This window comes from Pelophylax lessonae (assembly GCF_965119305.1).
Source record: "Pelophylax lessonae genome assembly, chromosome: 1".
Classification (NCBI taxonomy): domain Eukaryota; kingdom Metazoa; phylum Chordata; class Amphibia; order Anura; family Ranidae; genus Pelophylax; species Pelophylax lessonae.
In genome coordinates, this window is record NC_138768.1 from 735512455 (window position 1) to 735537697 (window position 25243).

Here is a 25243-nt window from a genome sequence, read left to right on the forward strand (position 1 = left end):
TTTTTTACTTCCCCCCCCTTAAAAGATTTCAGTTTGTTTTTCAATTGAGTTGTACCATTTATAGGTCACATTAATGGTAGAAAAAATTCTGAAATTATTTTTCAATTTATCAATATTTATGATTTTTGCATCACAGAAACCTGACATTTTAACAGGGGTGTGTAGCACCAGTTCTTAAAAAGGATATCGGGGAACTGGAGAAAGTGCAGAGAAGGGCAACCAAACTGATAAGAGGCATGGAGGACCTCAGCTATGAGAAAAGATTAGAGGAACTGAATTTATTCTCTCTTGAGAAGAGGAGATTAAGGGGGATATGATCAACATGTATAAATACATAAGCGGTCCATATAGTGAACTTGGTGTTGAGTTGTTCACTTTAAGGTCATCACAGAGGACAAGGGGGCACTCTTTACGTCTAGAGGAAAACAGATTTTGTCTCCAAATATGGAAAGGTTTATTCAACGTAAGAGCTGTGAAAATGTGGAATAGACTCCCTCCAGAGGTGGTTCTGGCTAGCTCACTAGATTGCTTTAAAAAAAGGCCTGGATTCTTTCCTAGGTGTACATAATATAAATGGGTACTAATATTTTTTTTAAGGTAAAGTTGATCCAGGGAATATCCGATTGCCTCTCGGGGATCAGGAAGGAATTTTTTCCCCTGCTGTAGCAAATTTGATCATGCTTTGCTGGGGTTTATTTTCGCCTTCCTCTGGGTCAACAGCGGGTATAGGATTGTGTATATGGGATTGTATGGTTGGGTTTTCAATACTTTTTTTTTTTTTTGGTTGAACCGGATGGTCTTTTTTCAACCTGACTAACTAGGTAACTATGTAAGCTTTTTATATCCACTGTATATTGCATACTAGCTATATAAAGCATATTACCTTGTACAAAGTTAAAGGTTAATATCTTTTCAGAGAAAACAATGCTAACCTTATTATCTCTTTCTTTTTAATAACAAGTGCAATACTTACCGGCCAAGCTGCAAAAATACCAGCCAGGTGGCAACTATTTACAGTTTGACATTTAATCCATGGCTTAGCTCACTTTTAATGAGAAAATAATAAATGCACATATTTTTGCATAAAAAGTAATGTGCATATATTATTTTTTTCCCCACAGGAGCCTGTGGGATTGTGGGTGTGATACAGACATGTCTTCCGTCTTACTGCCTGTACCTCCATACAGGCTTTCAGTTAGAAAGCTAGAAGAAGTGTCAATTGACTAGGAGTGCGCTGATCCGTGCCGCCAGACAGGACTATTCGTTTATTAATTCACAGATCCCTGTGAATGAATAATACGGCTTTGCAGGCAAGCTGATTTTACCTGTGACAGTGGCTGCTTGGGAAGGAGGGGGGGGGGGGACTTGGGGATACTTAGAGGGTGAGGATGTTTTACCATGTTACATGATACACCCTAAATATGGCTGAAACATTTTCCAAAAGGTGAACTTATTCTTTAAAGAGGAGGTAAACTTCCATCTTTAGGTTTTACCTATAGGTAAGCCTATAATAAGGCTTACCTATAGGTAGTTTAAATATCTCCCGCATGCGTGGGAGTGACGTCATCGTGGCTCCGGCCAGTCACAGCCCCCTAGTCTGCGAACCCAGAAAGAAGCTGAAGATGGACGCCGTCTCCAGCAATGCAATGTCATGTCAATGTCAATGCTTTGTTTTTAGGTAAGTTTCATATAATGTTGCATACTAGCACATTATGCCTTTGCCTTGCAGGTAAGAAAAAAAAATGCAGTGGTTTACAACCACTTTAAGATTTATAGAGTAATAAACCCACATGCAACAGCAACTTATCTACTAAATTGTATCCACTCATAGAGGATAGAGAATACTACTTTCTTTAATTGGTTAATACAGTTCTATAAAAGAATGGTCTTTTTATAAAAAGCCTTGCTAACAAAATTTCAATAGATGTTATATATGTTCCTAAAATTAATTAAGCCAGATGCATAAAAACTATTTTAAATCCACAATAAACGGCAATAAAAGATATAAAAATGATGATGTGCTCAAATTAACCCTTAGTGCATAAGTGATTGTGACATAAAAAAGACGTCACCAGATGTGAAGACGTCACCGGATGTGACGAAACGCATCAGCTTGGACCGCATTACGTCATTACGCTACCCTGGGTGGAACGCAAGCCGGAAGTAGCCCATTGATTCCGCGAGGAGGACGTGCAGCCCGCACCGCTGACTGGGAGTGTTTTATACTTTAATGTTGTGTTCGGAACCCGAATTACGGGTAATAAACTTTATTTGACTATACTACGCTATCTGGAGCCTTTTTTCCTCTCTTCCCATCACATTGGGTTGATTATACCCCGGAGCCCAGAGGAGCCATACCACTCCATAGGATCGCTTAAAGGGGGAACCTTTTGGCCCAGGAGGCCACCAAAGCTTGAAAGGTCTTAATGTCATACGACATATGAGACCCACTGCATCTGGTAAGTGATCCAATTCTTTCATTTCACCTGGGAGAAGGAATCGACACCATAGCCAATCAAGCCACAGCATTTGCACTTTTTCTATTGTGAAGAATCACTTACACTAAGGACAATTTTTGAGCACCAAGTCACTATTTAATTTTGGACTGTTTCATTGAATTGTATATAATTGGATCTTTATTAATTACATTTTATGTCACAATCACTTATGCACTAAGGGTTAATGTGAGCACATTATAATTTTTATATATTTTAATGCCGTTTATTGTGGATTTAAAATAGTTTTTATGCATCTGGTTTAATTAATTTTAGGAACATATATAACATCCATTGAAATTTGGTTAGAAAGCGCTGTATTTGGCCTTTTTATAAAAAGACCATTCTTTTATACTACATCCTTTATTATACAGCAGCTGCTTTTATCTCTATTTATTAGTAATTCTCCTATTTTTATATATACTGATTAGACTTCTCTATTTATTTATTTATACATCCATCTGATATTTTATCCTTGGCACGTGGTATACTCTGTATATTTTTCCACTTAATACAGTTCTGTTGTTGTTATGTTCATTTCAAGTATGATGTGAGTTTATATCTGTAAATGGATCACTAAGGAGTTCTCCTTTATTCTCTATCAAGAGCATTGAATACTTGCCTTGGCAAACATAGCTAATGTGAAGCCCCATACACACACGCAGATCGTCGTCATACAAACGTCGGCGGACGAAAGATCTGACGATTGTATGCGTGTTAGTATGGTGCCTCCGACAGCTGTCTGCACACAATCTGCGGACAAGAGTCTTTCTTGCAAACATGAAAATTTTTGTCTGCGGACACCAGAACGGACAATTGTTTGCCTGTCAGTACAGAAATCAGCCGACAGACCGCAGATTTGCAAGACTGGGCATGCTCAGAAAATAAAAAACACAGGGAAAGTTAACCATTACATGACATCACTTCTGCAGTCAGCTGAAGTCTGCGGACAAAATTCTTGTGCTGTCCTTGTGCTGTCTTTGCACTTTTCAACAGACACCGACATCCCGGGGAGAAAAGACGAACATTTGTATGACGACGATCTGCGTGTGTGTATGGGGCTTTACTGTGCACTGTCTTACCATCAAATGGTTATATTAATTTAACATCATTTTAACCACACAAAGGAAGATCTTTGAAGGGAATTTATAGTGGATTTGTACATACTTTCTGTACTTATCAGGGCTCATGCACACTGGAGGTTTTGAAAACGTCAATAGAAAACTGTAGCTGTAGAAGGCGTTTTTCAGCTTTTTTGCAGTAGCGTTTTTCAGCAGTTTTTAGATTTTTTTTCAGCTGTAGCGTTTTTTTAGCTTTTTTTTAGCAAAACTATATTCCCACAAAAGCTAATGGCTCAAAAACGTTGATAAACGCCAAATCGCCGCAAGTTTATGCATTTTTTGCCTTTTTTCAGCGTTTTTAAGCTTTTATCAGAGTTAGAGCGTTTTTACAGCTGAAAAATGCCTCTTAAATCCCACTAGTTCTGGGTTTTTTTCCCACCAGAAAACAACCCTCCAAAAATGCTGATAACAGCCTATGTGTACACGGACACATAGAATAACATGCTGGGGAGTTTACTGGCTGTAGAAAAAAAATGTCTGACGCCAAAAACAGCAGCTGTAACAACGTCCAGCGTGCGTGAGGTCTAATAGTCAGGACTAAATCATAAAAATAATGAGAACCAAAATATACTGCATTTAGCCAGCAGACTAATCTTTTGGAGTTTATGTCCAGCCAAAACTTTTTTTAGTTTTAAATAACACGTAGAAGGATTTGAAACTCAGGTTTTTACTGTTGGTTGGGGCAGATTATTTCCCTCACTTTCTTTCATAGTGACAACTATTTTAATATAGTGGAATTTAATTTAGTAGAATCAGGGAAGGCTAAAATCCATGTCCACATTTAATGTTGTGTCTCTATTGTAGATTTTCCCTCACTTCCTGTTTGGTGAAACTGTTTTCAACACTGACATAAAATAAAGGCAAGTGTCCCTAACCAGCCCCAGATAGCAGTCCACTAAGACAGGGTTTCTTATCTTTCTCCACTTTATACAAATTAATTCAGCAAAAAAAGTTTTGATCAGACACATTTTTAAAGCTTCGCTTAACATCCTTTTCATCAGTTTTATACCGCCTTTGAATCACCTCTTATCAAAAAAGATGATTACTGCCGCCCAGTCTCTTTTACTAACCCGCAGTGCTCTGGGAATCCTTTATTACCTACTAAATGTTGATTTGTAAAATAAAAATTGTATACATATGTAGTTCAAAGCTAAAGTTTAACTTTATGTAACAAAAAAAAGGTATACGTACTGCACTGCTCTTAGCCAGCCAGCAACGCAGAGCTGCAAGAGAGCTGAATCGCTCCGCCTTTTCTGCGATTTCACGGCTAACGTGTGAATTTGCATTAAAGGATGCTCATAGCTATTCAGCTGAGCAGAGGAAAGTGAGCTTAATATGAAAGTAATGATGTTTGGGCCATTTTATTTATTTATTTTTAAGCTAAACTCTATGGGGAAAATAACTTCTTTTATGTTCCCCCTAGACAAAAATGAGCATTTAACCTTTGTAGTGTGGGGGTGGGGGAACGACAGGGGTCAATTTATTTTCCCCATTAAGCTTAAAAATAAATAAATAAATAAAATAGCCCAAAAATCATTACTTTCATATTGAGCTCACTTTCCTCTGCTCAGCTGAATAGCTCTGAGCATCCTTTAATGCAAATTCACACGTTAGCCATGAAATCGCAGAAAAGGCGGAGTGATTCAGCTCTCTGGCAGCTCTGCATTGCTGGCTGGCTAAGAGCAGTGCAGTACGCATACTTTTTTTTTCTACTAGCTTTATTTGAAGTGTACAAAACATACACTTCATTCACTGCAACGTGGGGCGGGGAGGTGCGATGCGCTGTGCTACCTGATATTGCAGTCCGATTGTACCCGGTGCACTGTGATAGAATTCAGCAAGTCTGCATTTTATCTTAGCACGCTGCAGAGCAGCACAAGGCTGCCTTGCAGTGTGAATGGGACACATAGGAAACAATTGTTTCCTGTGTTTCCCTGTAGTGACAGATGTTTTGTCATGCGGCAAAACATCTGTCACTGGAGATGTGTGAATTGGCCCTAAAGCCTCAGTGAATCATTTGACATAGAATAACTGTGTTTGGGATTTTATGGTCAATTGATATACACAAGTAGGAACATTTACCTTTTCTTCTGTTTTATGTTCTGGCTCAGGAGGATGGCGTGGGCTGTGGGAGCTCAGTGATCTTGCCTAGAAAAAAGCATAGACATCATCACTATAAAATAATACAAATTATGTGGACAACTGAACACTTAAAGTGGAGTTCCGGGCACAGAAATGATTTTTCAATAAACATACCCCCGGGACAGTCAGGGCAAGTACATTCCACAATGGCTAGCCTCTGATCTGTCCCGGTTCGCACTTACCTTTTAGAAGAAATACTTACTTATAAAATTTCTTCCACAGCGTTTCCATCTCTCTTGTGGGCAGCTGAAGCCGGCGCGGTCCTCTTCGGCGTCTTCTTTCGCGTCTTCTTCTCCCAGAATGCGCCTGCAGCGGCCCCTCTCGTCACTTCCGGTGCGGCGCCGCATTCCTCCACAGCTTCGCCCGGAAGTGACGAGCGGGGCCGGTGCCGTCGCATTGATTCCTGGGAGCGATGACGTTCAGCTCCCAGGAATCAGTGCAAGCCAGGAAGTGACGGCGGAGCCGCGGCGCTGAGGGAGGAAGTGAAGACTAGGTGAGTATATTCCATCTTCAATTACAAGGTGAGTTTTAAAAAAAAAAAAACCTAACTATCCAATTCCTTTTCAGGTGAAGGGGAACAAGCGGACGGGCACAAAAAAAATATCGTTTTTGTGCCCGGAACTCCGCTTTAAGGCTAGGTTCACACATGTCGGGTGCAAATTTCCCCTCCTTTTTTTACAGCGAATTTCCTAAGCAGCTGTTGAGTGGTTCAGCTGCAATTTATATGCAGTTCAAATGCAAATTTTTGGAGCCAGCGGCCACTGGCATCTATAAAATTAGCTGGTTGTTAAGGAGCGGGGCGGGAAGCCAGCCGCCGAGTCCTTACTGGCTGACACACCAGCTGTCAGCAGGGTTCCCCGCTGACAGCTGAATGTTAAAAAAACATTGCCAGCAATAAAAAAATCCTGAAAAAATGGCATGGGGTCCCCCCTAAATCCATTTGAGGGGAACCCACATGCCAATTTTTTTTTAATGGAATGGGCCCCCCCCGTAATCCATACCAGACCCTTATCCAAGCATGCAGCCTGGCAGGCCAGGAAAAGGGCAGGAGGAATGAGCCCCCCCTTATGTCCTCAACTTTGGGGGGTACTTTGGGGCAGGGAGGGCATAGTACCCCTACCCCCTCTACCTCTACCTGCTACGCTCTGCCCCCCACCCCAAAGCACCTTGTCCCGATGTTGATGAGTACAAGGGCCTCTTCCCCACAACCCTGGCTGGTGGTCGTGGGGGTCTGCGGGCAGGGGGCTTATCATAATCTGAAATCCCCCTTAAACAAAGGGGCCCCCAGATCCTAGCCTCCCCATGTAAATAAGTATGGGTTATAAAGTACCCCTACCCATTCACCAAAAAGTGTAAAAAGTAAATAATGACAAAACACAAGTTTTTTTAACAAGTCCTTTATTAAAACAAATTTAAAAAATGGCCACTGGCGTAGATCCATTGTCAATCACAACGCCCGCTGCCACTGCCGAACTAAAAAAAAAAAGCTCCGCCCATGCCGAAGGCTCCCACGGTCTGCTTGCTCCGCCATGTGACAGTTCTTAAATAGAAAAGGGGCGAGGTCACCCAGGCAACGTCACCTGGTGGCACCGCCCCCTGTTACTTTACCAACCCAGCATGCACCGGTCTGTGACATCACAGGGGACGGTGCTACCAGGTGAAGAACTGTCACATGACGGAGAAAGCAGAAGGCGGGGAGTGTAGGGGTACTATGCTCCCCCGCCCCAAAGCACCCCCCCATGTTGAGGGCATGTGACCTGGTATGGTTCGGGAGGGGGGGCACTCGCTCGTCCGCCCCTTTTCTGGCCTGCCAGGCTGCATGCCCGGATAAGGGTCTGGTATGAATTTTTGGGGGGGGGGGTCCCACACCATTTTTTTTTTACATTTTGTTGAGGGGGTTCCCCTTAAAGCCCATGTCAGACCTAAGGGTCTGGTATAGATTGGGGGGGGACCCATGCTGTTTTTTTTCAGATGGAATTCATGTTCGAAACTGATGAGATGTGCGATTCAGATGCATTCCTATAGAAGGCAATAGCCAGAAATTTGCATCTGAGCCAAACCGCAGTGCTCAAAAAATGCACAGGACTCTTTTTCAATTTGCAGTGAATTTGCACTGCCGCTGCACTGCATATATATGAACCAGCTCCATAGAGAAGGCCGCCGTATCACATGTCATGCGAATTGGATGTGGTTCAAAATGCATCCAATTTGCATATATGTGAACAGAGCCTAAGAAAACAGACAATGTACACTATTTAGTTTGTATGGATACTGCTGAATTATTTATAATGGTCAATCTGTAATGTATGAAAATGGCTTTTTTTCCTTTATTTTCACCTGTTTGGTGGGATGTGCCAATACCAGTGGCTGCTTTCATCAAACTATGTAAAAAAACCTATTATAATTAATAATATGCTGCTGTTGCAGGTAATCCTGCCCTCACAATTAAATCATGAGTAAGTGCTGAGATAGCGTGAAACACGTTGACTTTTCCTCCGCCCCCCTGTGTCATACTGCTGTATTGGAGTGCTTTTATAAGTTACAATAAAGATGGATGTTTTTCAGAATGCAGCTGCCAGATCTTTGGATTTTTCATTGTTTCCCTATGTCTTATTTCTGCCATAAATCTTATATAACTATGCTAAATAATTTTTTTTTTTTTTTTTTTACAAATAACAATAATTTAATTGTTGATCCCAACAAAACAGCCACATGCAAATACGGATAGATTACCAATTAAAAAGCTAATATCATAAATAACTAAAATCTATGCCCTTAAAAATGCACGGTGAGACAGTATATATAAATAAATGACAATATAAATAAATAGGTGTAGTAATAGTGCCAAGTGAAGTCCAAAATAGTTCATAAGTGACTCTGTGATAAATAGTCCAAAAAAGGTGCCAGAAAAGGTGCAAGTGCTTGGTGCTGGATCCTCCAATGTTCCAGGAAATCCAATCACAAAGGTGACTTCAAAAGAAAAATAGGGTGTAAACTCACCAGATATGGTGGGTCTCAAATGCCTTACGACAAAGAGACCAGTAGTGCTTTATGACCCTCCAGGTCAGAGTAACGTTACTGGAAGTGGCAGCAGAGGAGGACCTCGAGGACCCTATCCGTTTAACGTGGGGGATTCCGGTCTAGGGGGATCAGAGCCCAGCAGTCACCATTTCTGTGACCTGGAGGGTCATAAAGCACTACTGGTCTCTTTGTCGTAAGGCATTTGAGACCCACCATATCTGGTGAGTTTACACCCTATCTTTCTTTTGAAGTCACCTTTGTGATTGGATTTCCTGGAACATTGGAGGATCCAGCACCAAGCACTTGCACCTTTTCTGGCACCTTTTTTGGACTATTTATCACAGAGTCACTTATGAACTATTTTGGACTTCACTTGGCACTATTACTACACCTATTTATTTATATTGTCATTTATTTATATATACTGTCTCACTGTGCATTTTTAAGGGCATAGATTTTAGTTATTTATGATATTAGCTTTTTAATTGGTAATCTATCCGTATTTGCACCTGTTCTTACTAGCAAGCAGTATATTATCCCATCTAGTTTGGGTTTTTTTTATTCAATCATTTTACAATTTATAGCAGCTGCTTTTTCATCCATTATACTGCTTTTTAATTCCTATATATTAGTGTACCCACCCGTTATATTAGGTACTCCTAGGCGCGAGGAATATATTCTTTTGAATATATATATTTATTAAAACCAGCCACATAACTGTGATATTGTAGCAAGCAGAACCATACAGTTCCTTCAGTGGAAATAAAATCCTATTTCCAGCAGGCAACGTGTGTTATTAAAATCCAGAATAAGTGCTGACATATGCCCAAAGATTCTTTAATTATTACTTCCAATGTTAATCCAGATGGTCTGTTCCTTTAGCTTGGAATTGGTTGTCACAATATGTGACACTGTTTTCAGAATGATATAGTCATAGAAAAATAGTCATAAAATATAATTCAGAATATTTAAAAAACCAAATTATTTTTATAAATGGGTTCCAAAAATCCAGTCACTTATTGACCTCAATGTACTGTATACAGTACCTTATAAACCACTGGCAATGTACCACCACCCAAAGCCATGTTCCTGTTCACAATTCACTGTTATATACTGGTTTGCTAACTGGGTAACACACAGACAACCTCACGGTGTTTAGAAGCTATCACACAAGTGATATACTGTACCTACAGTGCAGGTTAAAGGTTTCTGATGACGTACGTAAAAAGGAAACTGACTGAATAATTAGATTTAATAGAATGCAATGTTTTCCTATATTACACCTAAATGTTTTCAAAGATATATAACGGATAGAATGTAACATATTCTTAAAGCACACCTGCCACCACCTCAGAATGCAGCATTTAAATGAAATCTGCAGAGTAGGTACTGCAAGATCAATAGTACAATATGGGGCAGTAGCACCTTTTTGAGAGGTGCCCATATTGTACTTTGGGATTGGCTTTCGTCAGTGTTCCTTTGCACTGGCTACCTCATACCAGCAAGTGGCATACTGCAGAAGTCCCCCATCCCCTCCTTTTTTGGAGATCCCTTGGGCACCTTTAAACAACAGACTGAGAAGTTATAAGCACCAGTGCCTAATCGACCCTATGAGAAAGCTCTGACTGGAGTCATACGTGTTAGTGACTGTACATACATACCAGGTGGCACAATTCAGAGCTTAATGAACTGATATGAAGACTTCCTTTTCTCTTTGAGAGTCCATGTGTGGAGCAGTCTATAAATGCCAGAAACCAGCTCCCCATGTTGATAAATGGCTGCAGCGGATGATTACTTCTGGTGCCTAATGTAGTTGTTTGTGTAGGGGTGGTGGTGGTTGGTGGTGGGTGGTGGGGGTCAAGTGTGTTTATACCAAGTAACATTACAAATATAGCCTATTACCTATACACCTTTTTATTCCATGTACTTTGAGAGCTGCCATTAAGGTTCCTGCCAGTATAATATTGTAAACATTGCAAATTACAAACTGCTAGAAGCACCCCCCCTCTTCAAAGGCTTTGGTAAACCATCTCCATCCCATCCATGACTCCAGCTAGATAACTGTGGAGAGCAGAGTGCATATACAGAATGATCCTTGATGCTTTCCTTGTTCTGAGCACTGTAGCTAAACTCACACACGGTTGGCTTCTCCCAGCAATTAGTGATCTGTATCTCCAGTAATTACATGAATGTAGAAATTGTATGGCGAAGGAATGGCTGGTTTGATAAACAGGCACCGTCTCCTGTCAAATTTGAAAATAGCAGCAAATCCAGATATGCAAGTGAGGCAAAGGAAAAGGGAATGTGGAGAGAAAAGGGGAATGATCAAGCATATCTGGAAAAAGGGGTATTTCATTGTGCCATATAAACACTAAATAATGCAAAAAATATATATAAAAATATAAAAATTTTAATCAGACATATACATTATAACACGTGATTCTAAAAATGGGGATAATCATAATAGTTGTACATATTCCAATACATATCTCTGAATAGGAGGTGTATATGAAGGTTTCACTGATGGATCAACGTGTTTTGCTGTAGTAGCTTCATCAGGATCCAGCAAATATGCTTCAAAATGATATACACAATGCCAAGCTGCTGCAAGCAAAGCCAACAGAATACTGGGATGTATAAAAAAGGGGATTCACTCCAGAAATAAAGAGATTATTCTCCCACTCTACAAGACTCTGGTCCGGCCACATCTGGAGTATGCTGTCCAGTTCTGGGCACCGGTCCTCAGGAAGGATGTGCTGGAACTGGAGAAAGTCCAGAGAAGGGCAACAAAAATAATTAGGAGAATGGAGGACATCAGCTATGAGGAAAGACTACAAGCACTGAACTTATTCTCTCTGGAGAAGAGACGATTGAGGGGGGGGCTATCCCTAGCATATGGAAAACCTATTCAGAGAAAGGAAATACAATAAGACACGTGGCCACTCACTAAAACTAGAGGAAAGGGGGTTTAACCTTAAAATACGCAGGGGGTTCTTCACTGCCAGAGCAGTAAGGATGTGGAATTCTCTTCCGCAAACAGTCGTATCAGCAGGGAGCATAGATAGTTTAAAAAAACTATTAGATGGGCACCTTAACTACTTGCCGACTGCGCACAGTATATTTACTGCAGCAGTCAGCCACGGCCAGGCAGGATGACGTAGGTTTTGAGCCAATAGCGGGCGAGCGCGCACCCGCTGAGGCGCGCGCCCGCCTCGGCTCGTTCACAGAGGAGTGCGGGCGTGTCACACTACGATCTTTGGTACATCGGCAGAAAGGCGGGCGGCTTATGTGAACAAGCTGCCTGTCATTCTCCCCTGTGTAAAAATGGAGATCAGACGGTTCTACTATGTAGAACCGTTGATCTCTGTTTTTACAATAGTAGACCTGTCCCACTACAGTTAGAAACACACCCCTAGGACACACTTAACCCCTCCCTGCCCAATACAGTTAACCCCTTCCCTGCCAATGTCATTCTTGCAGTAACAGTGCATATGTATAGCACTGATTACTGCAGTAATGTCATTGGTACCCCCAAAAGTGTCAAAAATGTCAATCAAGGGTCCGATCTGTCCGCCGCAATGTCGCAGTACCGCAAAAAAATCGCAGATCGCCGCCATTACTAGTTAAAAAATAAAAACACCAAAAATGACAAAAATCTTTCCCTTTGTTAGTAAACGCGATAACTTTTGCGCAAACCAATCAAAATACGCTTTTTTTGCGATTTTTTTTTTTTACCAAACATATGTAGCATAAAACAAATTGGCCAAAATTGTTAAAACATTTTGATTTTTACATTTTTTGGGGGGAATTTCATATAAAAAAAAGTGAAAAATATTGTTATTTTTGCAAAATTTACGCTCTTTTTTTGTTTATAGCGCATGATCAAAAAATCGCACAGGTGATCAAATACCACCAAAAGAAAGCTCTGTTTGTGGGAAAAAAAGGACGTGAAATTCGTTTAGGTGCAGCGTCGCACGACCGCGCAATTGTCTGTTAAAGTCACGCAGTAAAAACATCGCAAAAAAACCCCCAGTCAGGAAGGGGGTAAAATCATCCGGGGCTTAAGTGGTTAAAGACCACAACATACAGGGGTATACAATGTATGGCTAACAGCAAACACACACACACACATCATAGGTTGAACTGGGTGGACTGATGCCTTTTTTCAAGCTCACTAACTATGTAACTATATAGAAATTTTAATTTATGCATCCTTGCACTGAAGACACTGAATCAAGCAGGCAGGGCTGCTGATAAGGGGGTACCACTGGTCCTACTGTATGGGGCCAGGGCCAGCAGGGGGTCTGGGCAGTAGGGTGGAATTGAATGTGGGCCAGGAGAGTGATCAGTGTGGTGGGGGGCAATATCTGGAACCGATCCCCCGTATGGCTCTCTCCAAGCTGGTTGGGGAGAAAGGAGGAGAAGGGGATTGGCTCCAGTAATTGCCGCCCTGCCACAACGATCACCCTCCCTGTACAGCATTTTCTTCCTTCTGCTTCCCAGGCTACCCTATGCTTTCATTCCAATTTTATCTTTTAGATTTTGCAGGAATTTGTAAATTATGATGTGTTTGTGTCAGGTCATAATGATTTTAGCGTATTTTTAGCTAAAGGAGGGGCCTGTCAAGTAGGCTGTAAGGGGCCCTGTGATTTCTAACAGCAGCTCTGCAGGCAGGTATGTACATCAGATGCCTTCCAGTTTCTAGGACGGTGTGATGAAAACTCTCAAAGCACAGGGAAATGTAAGACCAAAGTAAATGCTTCATACAAACTTCTCAAAATGGTAAGAAAACATACTGTACTTGATGTTTGAATAAATGCACTCTACTTAATTCATCTTAAGGCATACAAGCTTTTCTGTTTTTATTATTAGAATCATAATGACTTGAATGAAATCCTTTCAAAATCAAGTGCAGGACATTTTTTACATCATGTTAAGGTAAAAAATTATAGATTTCATCATTACTGTATGTACAGGCACTTTGGTCATATAAAATGTAGCTATTAAAGTTTGTGTATGCATGATCTAATTAGGTATACAGCATGCAAATCATTTTATTTGGGTGAAAATGTATGCTGAGTTCTCTTTGCTTTTCCTGTTCAGGGGAGAGAGGTATAATAGGTTGCATTTACAAAGCTGAATAGTATCCCTGGATATACAGTATAAAAAAAGTTTTTTTTTTTTAAAGTCCATTGAATCCTTCAGTTATAATATACAGTCTGACTCAGTGTTATTTTTATTTTTGTTAAAGTCAAATTAGTAATGCTGGTTATAATAAATGATAATTCTTCATAAATAATAGTGAGTGGCCCAGAATGTCCATATTATAATCCACCAATGCATGTGTCTACTGATCTGTATGTGCTTGTGTATTATGCTTCATCCTTATTTTAATTACCCCACTTTTATAATGGATTAATTTGATATAAGAAGTCCCCATTTTCATTATTTTTAAGGACTTCCTCCCTATTTACCCTTTCCTTTATACCATTTCACCCTTCATTCTTTTTTCTTTAAAAGGGTATTATTAATTGAGTTTTGCATGTTACAAACAAGAATACAAGCTTCCATTCTTAAACTGTCAATGGACCACCAAGGGATGGTAATAAACAGCGCATACTCAGACTGGTCTGAGGTAGTAAGCGGGTTCCCCAGGGCTCAGTCCTGGGACCGACCTTGTTCAATTTATTCATAAACAGCATTGAGGACGGGATCAGTAGTTCGATATCAGTTTTTGCAGATGACACAAAATTGGGCAGGGCAATAACTGCACAGCATGAAGCAGATATCCTACAGAATGACCTGGACAAAATAACGGAGTGGGCAACGACATGGCAAATGAGGTTTAATGTGGAGAAGTGTAAGGTTTTGCACTTGGGGACTAAAAACATAAAAACACAATACACGTTAGGAGGGGAACCCTTGGGGGAATCAAAAATGGAGAAGGATCTGGGAGTCTTGGTTGATGATAGATTAGGCAAAAGCATGCAATGTCAAGCGGCAGCTGCCAAAGCCAGCAGAATATTAGCATGCATAAAGAAAGGGATGTATTCCAGAGATAAGACTATAATCCTTCCACTTTATAAAACTCTGGTCCGACCACATCTGGAGTATTCTGTCCAGTTCTGGTCGCCAGTCCTCAGGAGGGATGTGCTGGAGCCAGAGAGAGTCCAGAGAAGGGCAACTAAACTGATTAGGGGATTGGAGGACCTTAATTATGAAGAGCGTCTGCAATTGCTTTATTTATTCTCCCTGGAGAAGAGACGCCTGAGGGGGGACATGATAGCAATTTATAAATATCTCAATGGGGATCTCAGCATAGAAAAAAAACTGTTCAGTCGAAGGGATTGCATGAGGACTAGAGGGCATACAATGCGATTGGAGGCAAAGCGTTTTAACCTCAGGAAACGTGGGGGGTTCTTTACTGTTAGGGCTACAAGATTGTGGAATTCTCTACCACAAGAGGTGGTTTCTGCGGGAAGTATGGTGGCTTTCAAAAGACTCTTAGACGTACATCTCAAGGATCAGAACATTCAGGGCTATGTGAGATGATTACAGCCACACACACCTACACAGGTTGAACTGGATGGACTATTGTCTTTATTCAACCTCACCTACTATGTAACTATGTAACTATGACTGTCTCCCAATAAGGCTATTTTTGTCTGGGCCTGCAGAAAAAGTAATGTTTGTGAGATAACCCTAGACAGTCCTGCATAACTGTTTCCAGGGAAGAAATGACTTCTGCTCAGTCATTACAGAATTCCTATTTAGGACTGATAATTGAGTAGCAAGAGAGAAGTCCCCAGTGTCCAGAATAAGAGCTGAAGTGACAGTTCTGTTGCACCAGTAAGGTAGCAGCTATTATCTCCAAAGAGAGAGCAACACCATCATTCACCCACGGAACCACCTAATATCTGTCAAGAACCATTCTACTGGTTCAGCGCAGTCTCTATAACTCAAACAAATTATTTAGAAATGAAGATCTGACAGAAGGCATTGTGAGGGGGTCAGATTGTACTTATATGTCCAACCATTTTTTGCGGTCTATGATCACATTTATAGTCTTAGTTTGTCCACTGCATTTTTCACAAGAATGCATTTTATCTCACATCCTCCCATCTCCTCAGATTCACATGTTTCAATCTTACCCTGTGGCCATCAGTTATAAGGCCCATATCACGTTCCCCTGAAGCCTCCATGGGGCTGAGGTATGTTTCCTCCATTTTCTCTATGCCTGCTCCCAAATCTTGCATCTTCTTGACTGGAGTACCAGTTGGTGGCGGTTGTCCAAACCGGATGTTTTTACCAAGTTGTTGCTGACATACATAAACAAAGGTTTTATTTAGGGATGAAATAATACACTTTCCCCGATGGTAATACTTTTCTTCAAATGGATACAGAACAAAACTGTTCGTAAAAAACAAAACTTTTTCCTCAAATAGTGATTTATAAATCATATGTGACTCAGACTCACTTTATATTCTTCACGTCAGCCACCAGCCTCCCACGAAAAATATTATAAAACTATATTTATTGTCAGTCACTGCCACTTGTTACGTTTGACTCAATAGTTGTAAAACAATGCCTCCAATCATGTTCCCAACCACTGGCCTGAAAATCACACATGACTGAATGTCCTTTAAAGTGGATGTAAACCCTTACATATACCCAGTGAAGTGAACAGCCTCAGGTGATACACAGGGATGACACAAATCTCCCTACATATGTTTTGCATGTATATCTGCAGTCTGTAGTTTTCTGCACCATTTAGAACGTGCAAATTGTGTTTCAGCAGTGGGAGGGGAGTCTGGGCATACATTATGTGTGAGCTGATTGGAGGAAAGGCAACCCCCCCCCCCCTTTACATAGGCAGAGGGATGAAGAAACTTGCAGAGCTGTGCTGTGAATAGACCAGCTCTCTGCGTATCTGTCTCTAAGTTATCTCCCCGACACAAATTTTCAGATGCTTTTATCTTGTGTGTCTGAAAACTTGTCAGAAGTTATGATGCTGATAACAAAGCAGCAGCAAGACATGGGACTTAGAGCTTTGGAGAGAGTTAAGTAAACACTACAGGTATATATGCATAGGTCAGATTTTATGAATGGGGTTTACATACACTTTACGGTTGTATGTAGTAGCGTACCAGCATGGCCCCATTATCTGTCTGAATACTTGCTGCATTACACATCCAAATGTTCATGAAGCCAAAAAGAATTCTCAAATATAATTCATTTAAAAATCAAACACATAAATAAAAGTTATCAGTACGTTTTTCATATCTAGAAAGGCTTAGGGTCTTTTGCTTTAGTTGACTATGGTTTGTGGTGTAAGCAGGTTTGTGGCCCCATGCTACAAAATACAGAACTTCATTCTTTGGAATTTCAAAATTTAATCAAAATAAACACTTTTTTTTTTTTTATCTTGGATAGATTTGGGAATGGTCAAAACAACTGTCAGGTTTTTTTGCTTTTCATGTCCTTTCTGGAAGCTTTCCCTTTACTTCCTATCTTGGAGACTCAACAGAAAGTGAGTGGAAATCACTCAAAGGGGAAGGAAAATCCTGGATTAGACAGTTTTATCAGGACCTATTGGAAGATTTCCTCATTTTTTTTCTGTTCTAGTGACATCTGTTATATTGGTATTTTCTGTTCCTGTAATTTGTGTCACCAGCAAGGTCCCAGACAGCAATAAAGACCAGACAGCAGCTTTAACATTTCCACACATGACCCAACATTAAAAACAACGTTTTGTCTTTGGCAGTTTAAGACTAGATATCTGCTTTTACCTGGAGAGATTTAACTTTTCCTACAACACAGTCTTGCGATGAGGCCTGAGCTTCCTGGTCATCGTCAGCTTGTTCATCAGGTATGAAGATACTGTCATGGGAAAATGCCCTTGTTCCCATGCTACTAACAAGGAACCTGGAATGAGAATGTTTTGCCACTTATGATGCAGAAATATAAGCAAAAAATGTTAATAAAGTCATAAAGAACAAATAAACCTGAACTGCCATATACATAATACATTTAAATATTTGAATCTGAACTTCATGTAAATATTCAAAATACACTAATGAATGTAATTATGTAATTATTAAAAATCATGAAATGTATTTTAATTTGAACACATATACTGTAAATACCTTAGTTTAATTTGATTTCAACTTATTGTTGCCTACATGTGCTGCTTAGCTTCCTTGTTTGAACAAACCGAGTGCAATGAGTGGTGTAAAGTGAAAGAAAATACCATATTTTCGTTGTCACAGAACAGGACAGCAGACATGGGAGTAAGTCACACATGTCCAAGTCACAAGCTAGTAGTCTCAAGTCTTAACCTTCAAGTCTCAAGCAAGTCCCAAGTTACCGTGGCGAAAAGCAAGCAAGTCAAGTCGAGTCCCTGCTAGAAGTCAAGCAAGTCAAAGTCAAGTCATTTATTTTGGTCAAGTCACAAATCAAGTCAAAATACTGATCTACCCCAATTTTCACCTTTAAATCAGTTTAAAGTCAGTGGTCAGGAAAGGTTTTGTTTTATTTTCAACATTAACAAAACTGCTTAGTGCTTTTTTCTTGGCATATTAAAGAAACACTTTGAATGCCCAAACAGCTCAAAATCCTTGGTCCGGTCATGTTTCAACGCCACAGTCACTAAAACATGTTAAAGCGGAGTTCCGGCCTCAAAGTCGAAAAAATCCGCTTGCTGAGTGTCACCTGAAAAACTGCCGATTATTTTGTGTTCACTTACCTTATTATAGAGGAAAATATACTTCCACTTCCTCCCTCTGCGGCCGCGGCCCGCGCCGTCACTTCTGGCTTGCGATGACTCCTGGGACCTGAAAGTCATCGCTCCCAGGAGTCAATGCGCCTGCAGCGGCCCCGCTCGTCAGTTCTGGCATGCCCAGAAGCTGTGCAGGGATGCCGCGCCTGCACCGGAAGTGACGAGCTGGGCTGTTGCAGGGCATTCTGGGACTCCGACATCACAGAAGAGGACGCGCTGGCTTCAGCTGCCCACACCTGAGATGGCAGCGCTGGAGAAGAAATTTTCAAGGTAAGTATTTCTTCTAAAAGGTAAGTACGACCCGGGAGAGTTCAGAGGCTATCCATTATGGAATGTAATAGCCCTGATTGTCCCAGGGGTATTTTTATCTAAATTTCACCCCCGAGGCCAGAACTCCGCTTTAAGTATTTCCATTGTTAAACAGCCAGTGTCCTTAAAATCAGAACACACTGAGGTGTTTTAAGTGAATGTGGTGTCAGAAACATAACAGGCACATTCATTTTGCTTTAACACATCTTGAGAAAATGCAAATATTTAATAACTTAAAAAAGTAAAGTCATTTCGAGTCATATGTCTCAAGTCAAAGTCAAGTCTCAAGTCATGAATACCAAGTCAAAGTCAAGTTGAGTCTTTTATTAATTTTAGTCAAGCAAGTCTCAAGTCCTCAAACTGGTGACTTAAGTCTGACTTAAGTCAAGTCATGTGACTCAAGTCCCCCACCTCTGCAGGACAGGAATAGAAGAGAAATACTCCAATGGGGACACTAGTTCCGGTGACAACCAGGGATTCCCTAACTTTGGGTGAATTTCCTCTCACTTCCTGTTTTGGCTTTGAGACAGGAAGTAAAGGAAAATCTCCCCAATAAGACACAGATGTTCAAAAAATGACAGCGCTTATAACCCTCCATTACTTACATTTTACTTTAGTACTACTTTAGGTAGGAATACTAAAGAATCATTAATGCAGGAAGGAAACAGCAGTTGCTTTTTAGAAGCATTTCTATGGCAGCTCCTTTGCTAATGCAACTACAATTTTAGCAGCCACAAGCAAATCTCTACAGCTAATTATTAATTTAGACACTATAAGTGAAAAATGGAATCTATAAAAATTAGATGGTAAAGATGTTTGAGGTTGAGTAAAATACACAAGGGCATGACAGCTAAAGCAATACCACATTAACATATAACTGGGAAGTACAGCATATGAGCAAAATATCACAATTATTCACGCTTTACTAAAGACCTACTTTATATGTAACATGGCAGATTTGTAGTGACCCACATCTAATATCGCTAGAGGATAAATTTTCAATCGCTCATGTGAAAAAGCTAGATTTAAGGGGGAAATTTGCTTCAATCTTTAGCATAATAACATCATAATATGATTGTATGATATTAAATGCAATGAAAAACCTTGGTGAAAATTTTAGACTAAAGAAGAGGAAGGACAACAGATGTTCCACAGTGAGGTAGGAGTACCAACAATCTACCAACAGTATAAACCTTTATGGGGCTGACCTTTTGACAAGGCAACATTCTTTTTGTTTTAATATGTTTTAATATTATCCACCCATGGAGCAGGCAAGTAGTGGTTCCTTTCCAGAGTCCAATGCAACAAATAAGTGGAGTCACTGCAAATTAGGATATACTTTATCAAAAGTGTTACAATAACTACCAAAATGCAAGTGTCATTGCCACCAAAAGTCATGAACAAAAGGATTTATGGGTACAAACCAGACCCTACTTTTGATCCCGCTACCAGCTCTTCAACATCCTCATAATGGTGTATGTCCCAAATGGTCTATGAGTTACCTAACAGTTATAGCCACTACAAATGAAGGGTGTATTTCTGTATACCTACAGTTCCCTATAGAGTTCATGATTCAACAGTGTTAACACTACTGACAAGGGTCACAGATCCTCATAACTCCAATACTCCTATAATAAAAAATGTAGTCTGTTATATGTATTAGGCAGTCCATCACCTATATGCCAGCAGGAAGGAATACCAACCCCCCCCCCCCCCCGCTTGAGCAAATTGGATCATGCTTCATTGTTTTTTTTTTTCTTTTTGCCTTCCTCTGGATCAACTGTGGGTATAGTATTGTACAGTATATATGGAAATTTTCCATTTGTGTGTGCTTTTTTTTCTATATTGGTTGAACTGGATGGACTTATGTCTTTTTTCAATCAGATTACCTATTAAATATAAAATCCCATAAATCTAGTTTTTACAATATCAAGGGGTTTGCCAGATGTAAAGCACTTCATGGGAGAAAATGTCTACACAGAAGACCAGCATAGAAATGGGGAGAGATTTTACCCTCTTCATGTCCCCCGCCATGTTGGCCATATTGATCCATCCAATCCAAGCATGCTGCCTTTGTGATGCCATCACATCACATACGTGGTGTTGACATGCTGATGACATAATCACACATGGCGCCAATGGGCAACCCTTGCCTAAGTCCAGGAAATCCTGAGCACACAAAGCCACCCACAATTTGCCCCACTGGCACCCCCCTGTGGCGTCCTATTGGTGAGTTGAGATCTCTAATGTGTATGGTGCAGGTACATCAACAAGGCATCATTTGAAAAGATGTGTCTCTCCCACCCCCTAGATACAGGTTGGTGTGTGATAGGGCACAACATGTGCTCACCACCATCCCTTGCACCTGGAGGTAGTGAGAGCTCTTATAGCCTGGCATGTTCTGATGCAAAATAAACCTTAGCGCTTTCAAAATTAAGGCATTATAGCTCCAGTGTGCCTGACTACTCTGTTGTGAGAAGGTTTTGATTAATTACATGCCTTCGTGATGCGGTATGCTGCTTTAGAGTGCCTCCACTTCCACAGAGACCAGCCAGGTTTTATTAGGTATATGCAGATTATCTATGATATGTAAAAAATGAATGGTAAACTTAATGTAAGGCAGTAGGCTTAGCATGTGAGGTCTAAGATGAATAAGCACTTCTTTGCTCACATTTTCCATGACACTTCCTTTGCCTGACACTAGGTGAACCTTTGAGTTTCTTTTGAGTCTTGGGAAGTGCATTGAAAGGCCTTAATGGGTATTTTATAGCATAATATCCACAGTTGCGAGACACAAGGACAATAAAATAAAAGTTTGATTCTATAATTGAGCATGTCTAAACAGATTTTCTGAAAAATAGCCACTCTGTAAGGCTCCGGTGGTTGGCCCCGAATGGTTGGATGCACACAGCATTGATAGATATCATATACATTTTAATGTGTCTGGTGTTATCCCTATGGTGGGTTTCAAAAAATGATAAATGACACATAGTAATTGTAACATTGATGGATATGATATATGTATGTACTGTATGTAACCATTTTTGTTAATTTATAGATTTATATTATCTCAATCTCTGGATGAAGTGGCTACAAATGTCCATGAAATGAATGGGAACTGAACCTTGTACACATTTATGTTTACCTTAAAGGGATCTGGACAACATGGAACTGGAGGGTTTATGTAATATAATATGATGGGGCAACCTTTAGAGGGGTTTTGGGGGCTATGATAGCCCAAGGATGTTGTTGTATATTCCAGCCTTAAAGTTTTTTGGGAAATATTTTTATGCTTTTAAGAAAACATATAAACTTTATCACACTGTAGCTGTATTTGTAACGGTATCTATGTACCTGGTAAAGTCCTGTGTTTCTAAATTTACGTGTGGCTCTATAATAGAAATGATAGTACTCCCCATACGTGATGTAGGCACTTCTAGAAACATCATAATTGTATACTACACTTCTAACTGACCAAAATTTGTGGGGTAGCCTGGTTCTCTAGCCCACTTGTTATGTGTTTTCGCTTCTCGGCCTTTTGGCTAAGATCAAGTGTAGTATCTGTTCTTATCAGTTGGTATGAACCTTGATGGTTAGTATCGGCAGGGGCTGAAATGAACCAGGGCACTCCAGGCGAAACTGGGGGACTGGGAAGTAGGCACTGTCAGAGAAAGCCGGATGGGTCCGCCGCCTTCTGATTTGAATGGGATCCGCCCCTATCAGTTTGAAGGGAGCAAGAGAGCTGGTTTGTCATGGAGGCTGGCTTGTATTGCTCCTGGATGTAATTGGTAAGGAATTGGGATAGCGGTGGGAGGGCTTTTTCTCCTGGGTTGAATCTGGCCTTGCAAAAGGCTTGTCCCCATTTGAAGGCAGGCTCTCCCTAAGCTGTCTACATTCCAAGCCTCCTGGTAGGTAAGGGCTACACTGGGTCTGGCCGGGGGCCGAGACCGAAAAAGCCCGTGGTGTATGTGCCCCTGGGGTGGCAGCCCAGGGGTGCCTCAATTCTCACCGGCGAGGGGCAGCTCACCTGAGTTTTTTGGCACCTTGGTCACTGCACCATCACACTTTCTCCACACCTGCCTCTTGGGACGGGCCTTTTGGCCAGCACCAGAGGAATTTTATATTCCTGGCCGGGGGGCCTGTCAAGGTCTTGCACTTTGACACTACCCAGCACTTCTCCACTATCCTTTTCCCCACTCTTTTTTCTTTGTTGTGTGTTCACATTTGTCCCTTTTTTGTTGATCACTGCACGACCAGTATAGCGTAGGTCCTCGGGCCTGCCCTGAACGTCTTGGGAGGGGGTGGATACGGCCTTCTGGCTGAGTTCGCCCTCTCTCATGGGGTCTCCCTTCGGGGGAGCCCCACCAAGTACTTGGGGTGGGCTGTTTCAGCAGTCCCCCTGGAGAACGGGGTCTGTCTGGCTTCGGCTGGGCAGGCCATGGTGAGTACCTCAGTCCCTGTCAGGAGCCTTGCGTCCCGGGGGATCAGGGTAAAGGCCCTTCCTATTCGGAGGGCTATGTGTACGCCTTGTGCACTTTTTGTGTGTCTCACGTTTTGCGTGTGTGCACTTTTTAATGTACCGGGTGTAAGTCTTTTGAGTGTGTTTGACATGCTACGGGCTTTAAAAAAAAAAAAACAACAACTTGTTATGTGTTTAGAGACCAATCTGGATGGAAAATCCAACAGCACAAAGAACACATGCCCCAGAAATGCTGGTATAATGTGGATTTTTTTCTTTATCACCCACATAATCTAGACGTTCAGCCTAAGTGGTGATTAGTTGGAACAGTAAGATTTCACTACAAACTAATCTGTTAATAATGTTGAGCCTGACTTTCTTGTGTTTTTAAAAAGAATGTGTGATAAGTGCAGAGAGGTTTTCACACAAACCTGTTGCTTTTTTCATTTTTTTTTTTGCCAATTGTGAGGAATATTTGTTTGTACTTATCATTTTTTTTCAAGTGCACATACTTTCGATAACAGCTGTGTAGTTATTATTATTATTGACCTTTATAAAGGGCTAGTGTTTTGAAGTGCTGTATCCAAATAGTAATGAGATAATAACATGCTAGAATGATGTGGAAAACACGGGACCTATAGATCTGTTCTTATGATCTTTTTGATGGGCATGGACTGGGAACTCCTGTTAGGATATACATGTTTTGATTACCATCTTGATGCATTAGCAATCAAATAATGATGTTGAATTACTCCTATATTTTTTGAATTTGGGCACCAATTGGAAGATTGTAGGTTTCTCTACCTAAGAGACAGTGGCATCCACCTTGGTGTATCAGGATATACCTTCATGGGAAATGGTAATATGATATGATTGGGATTGGGACTGCATTGTTTCTTATCCTTTTCAAAGATCAACCATGGGTTCCAGTGTTTGATCCTTTCCCATGTGCTCCTGAAGAAGGTTTCCCGAAATGCAAAGTCTACATTACATGTGATTTATGTTGGAATCTCTACATGATGTGAACCTCTAAGCAGAGTTTTTTTAAAACATGTGTTGTACTGTTTTAATAAGATTTAAATAAAGACTTGTTTTTATGATACTCAGTTTGTTTCTATATAGTCCGCATTAAGTCCATGACTATCAAATAGAGATTTGTTTAATGTACAATTTATAAGGACGTGGACACATAGTCTTGGTTTCAATAATATATCCACTTGCCGACTGCCTTATAGCGATTTTACTGATACAGGGTGGCCGAACTGCGCAGGATCACACACACACACATATATATATATATATATATATATATATATATATATATACACACACACATGACATGATCCTGCATTTCCGGATATTGGGGCGTGAGTACGTGTTGCTGGAGTCTCACTCCTGCTGTGATTCTACCCAGTGGGAGCTGATGTCCACCGGCACCTACTGATTGTTCAGGACACAGGCAGAATGGCAATCTGCCAGTAAGGAACGCATGGATCCTATGTTCCTGCAAAGGGACTTAGATCTATGCCTTCCTCTAGTACAAGCACCTTCCCCACTACAATAAAACACTAGCTAGGCACACAGTTAACCCCTTTATCGCCCCTGATGTCAACCTCTTGCCAGCCAGTGTCATTAGTACAGTGACAGTGCATATTTTTGGCACTGCTCACTGTATTAGTGTCACTGGTTCCCAAAAAAGTGTCATAAGTGTCAGTATGGAGTTTATTTACTAAAGCTAGAGAGGGTTACAATTCTGCAGAGAAACAAATCAGCTTCCAGGTTTTATTGCTAAAGCTTAATTAAACAAGATGAGATTAGAAGCTGATTGGTTTCTCTGCAGAATGGCAACTCATTTTGCCCTCTCTAGCTTTAATATATAAACCTTTTAGTGTCCAATTTGTTCACTGATCACTGCAAT

General features: G+C 40.7%; 1 protein-coding gene across 2 annotated transcripts in view; it reads right to left on the reverse strand.

Annotated features, from left to right (window-relative positions):
* Positions 1 to 25243, reverse strand: part of CRACD (capping protein inhibiting regulator of actin dynamics) — a 273094-nt gene that overhangs the window by 51069 nt on the left and 196782 nt on the right. For both annotated transcript variants that reach the window (XM_082264866.1, XM_082264865.1), the window contains 3 exons: positions 17569 to 17704; positions 15931 to 16098; positions 5699 to 5764 (listed from right to left, as the gene is read on the reverse strand). In XM_082264866.1, the coding sequence (XP_082120992.1) occupies positions 5699 to 5764; positions 15931 to 16098; positions 17569 to 17688 (354 nt within the window). In that variant the 5' untranslated portion in view covers positions 17689 to 17704. The remainder of the gene's footprint in view (positions 1 to 5698; positions 5765 to 15930; positions 16099 to 17568; positions 17705 to 25243) is intronic.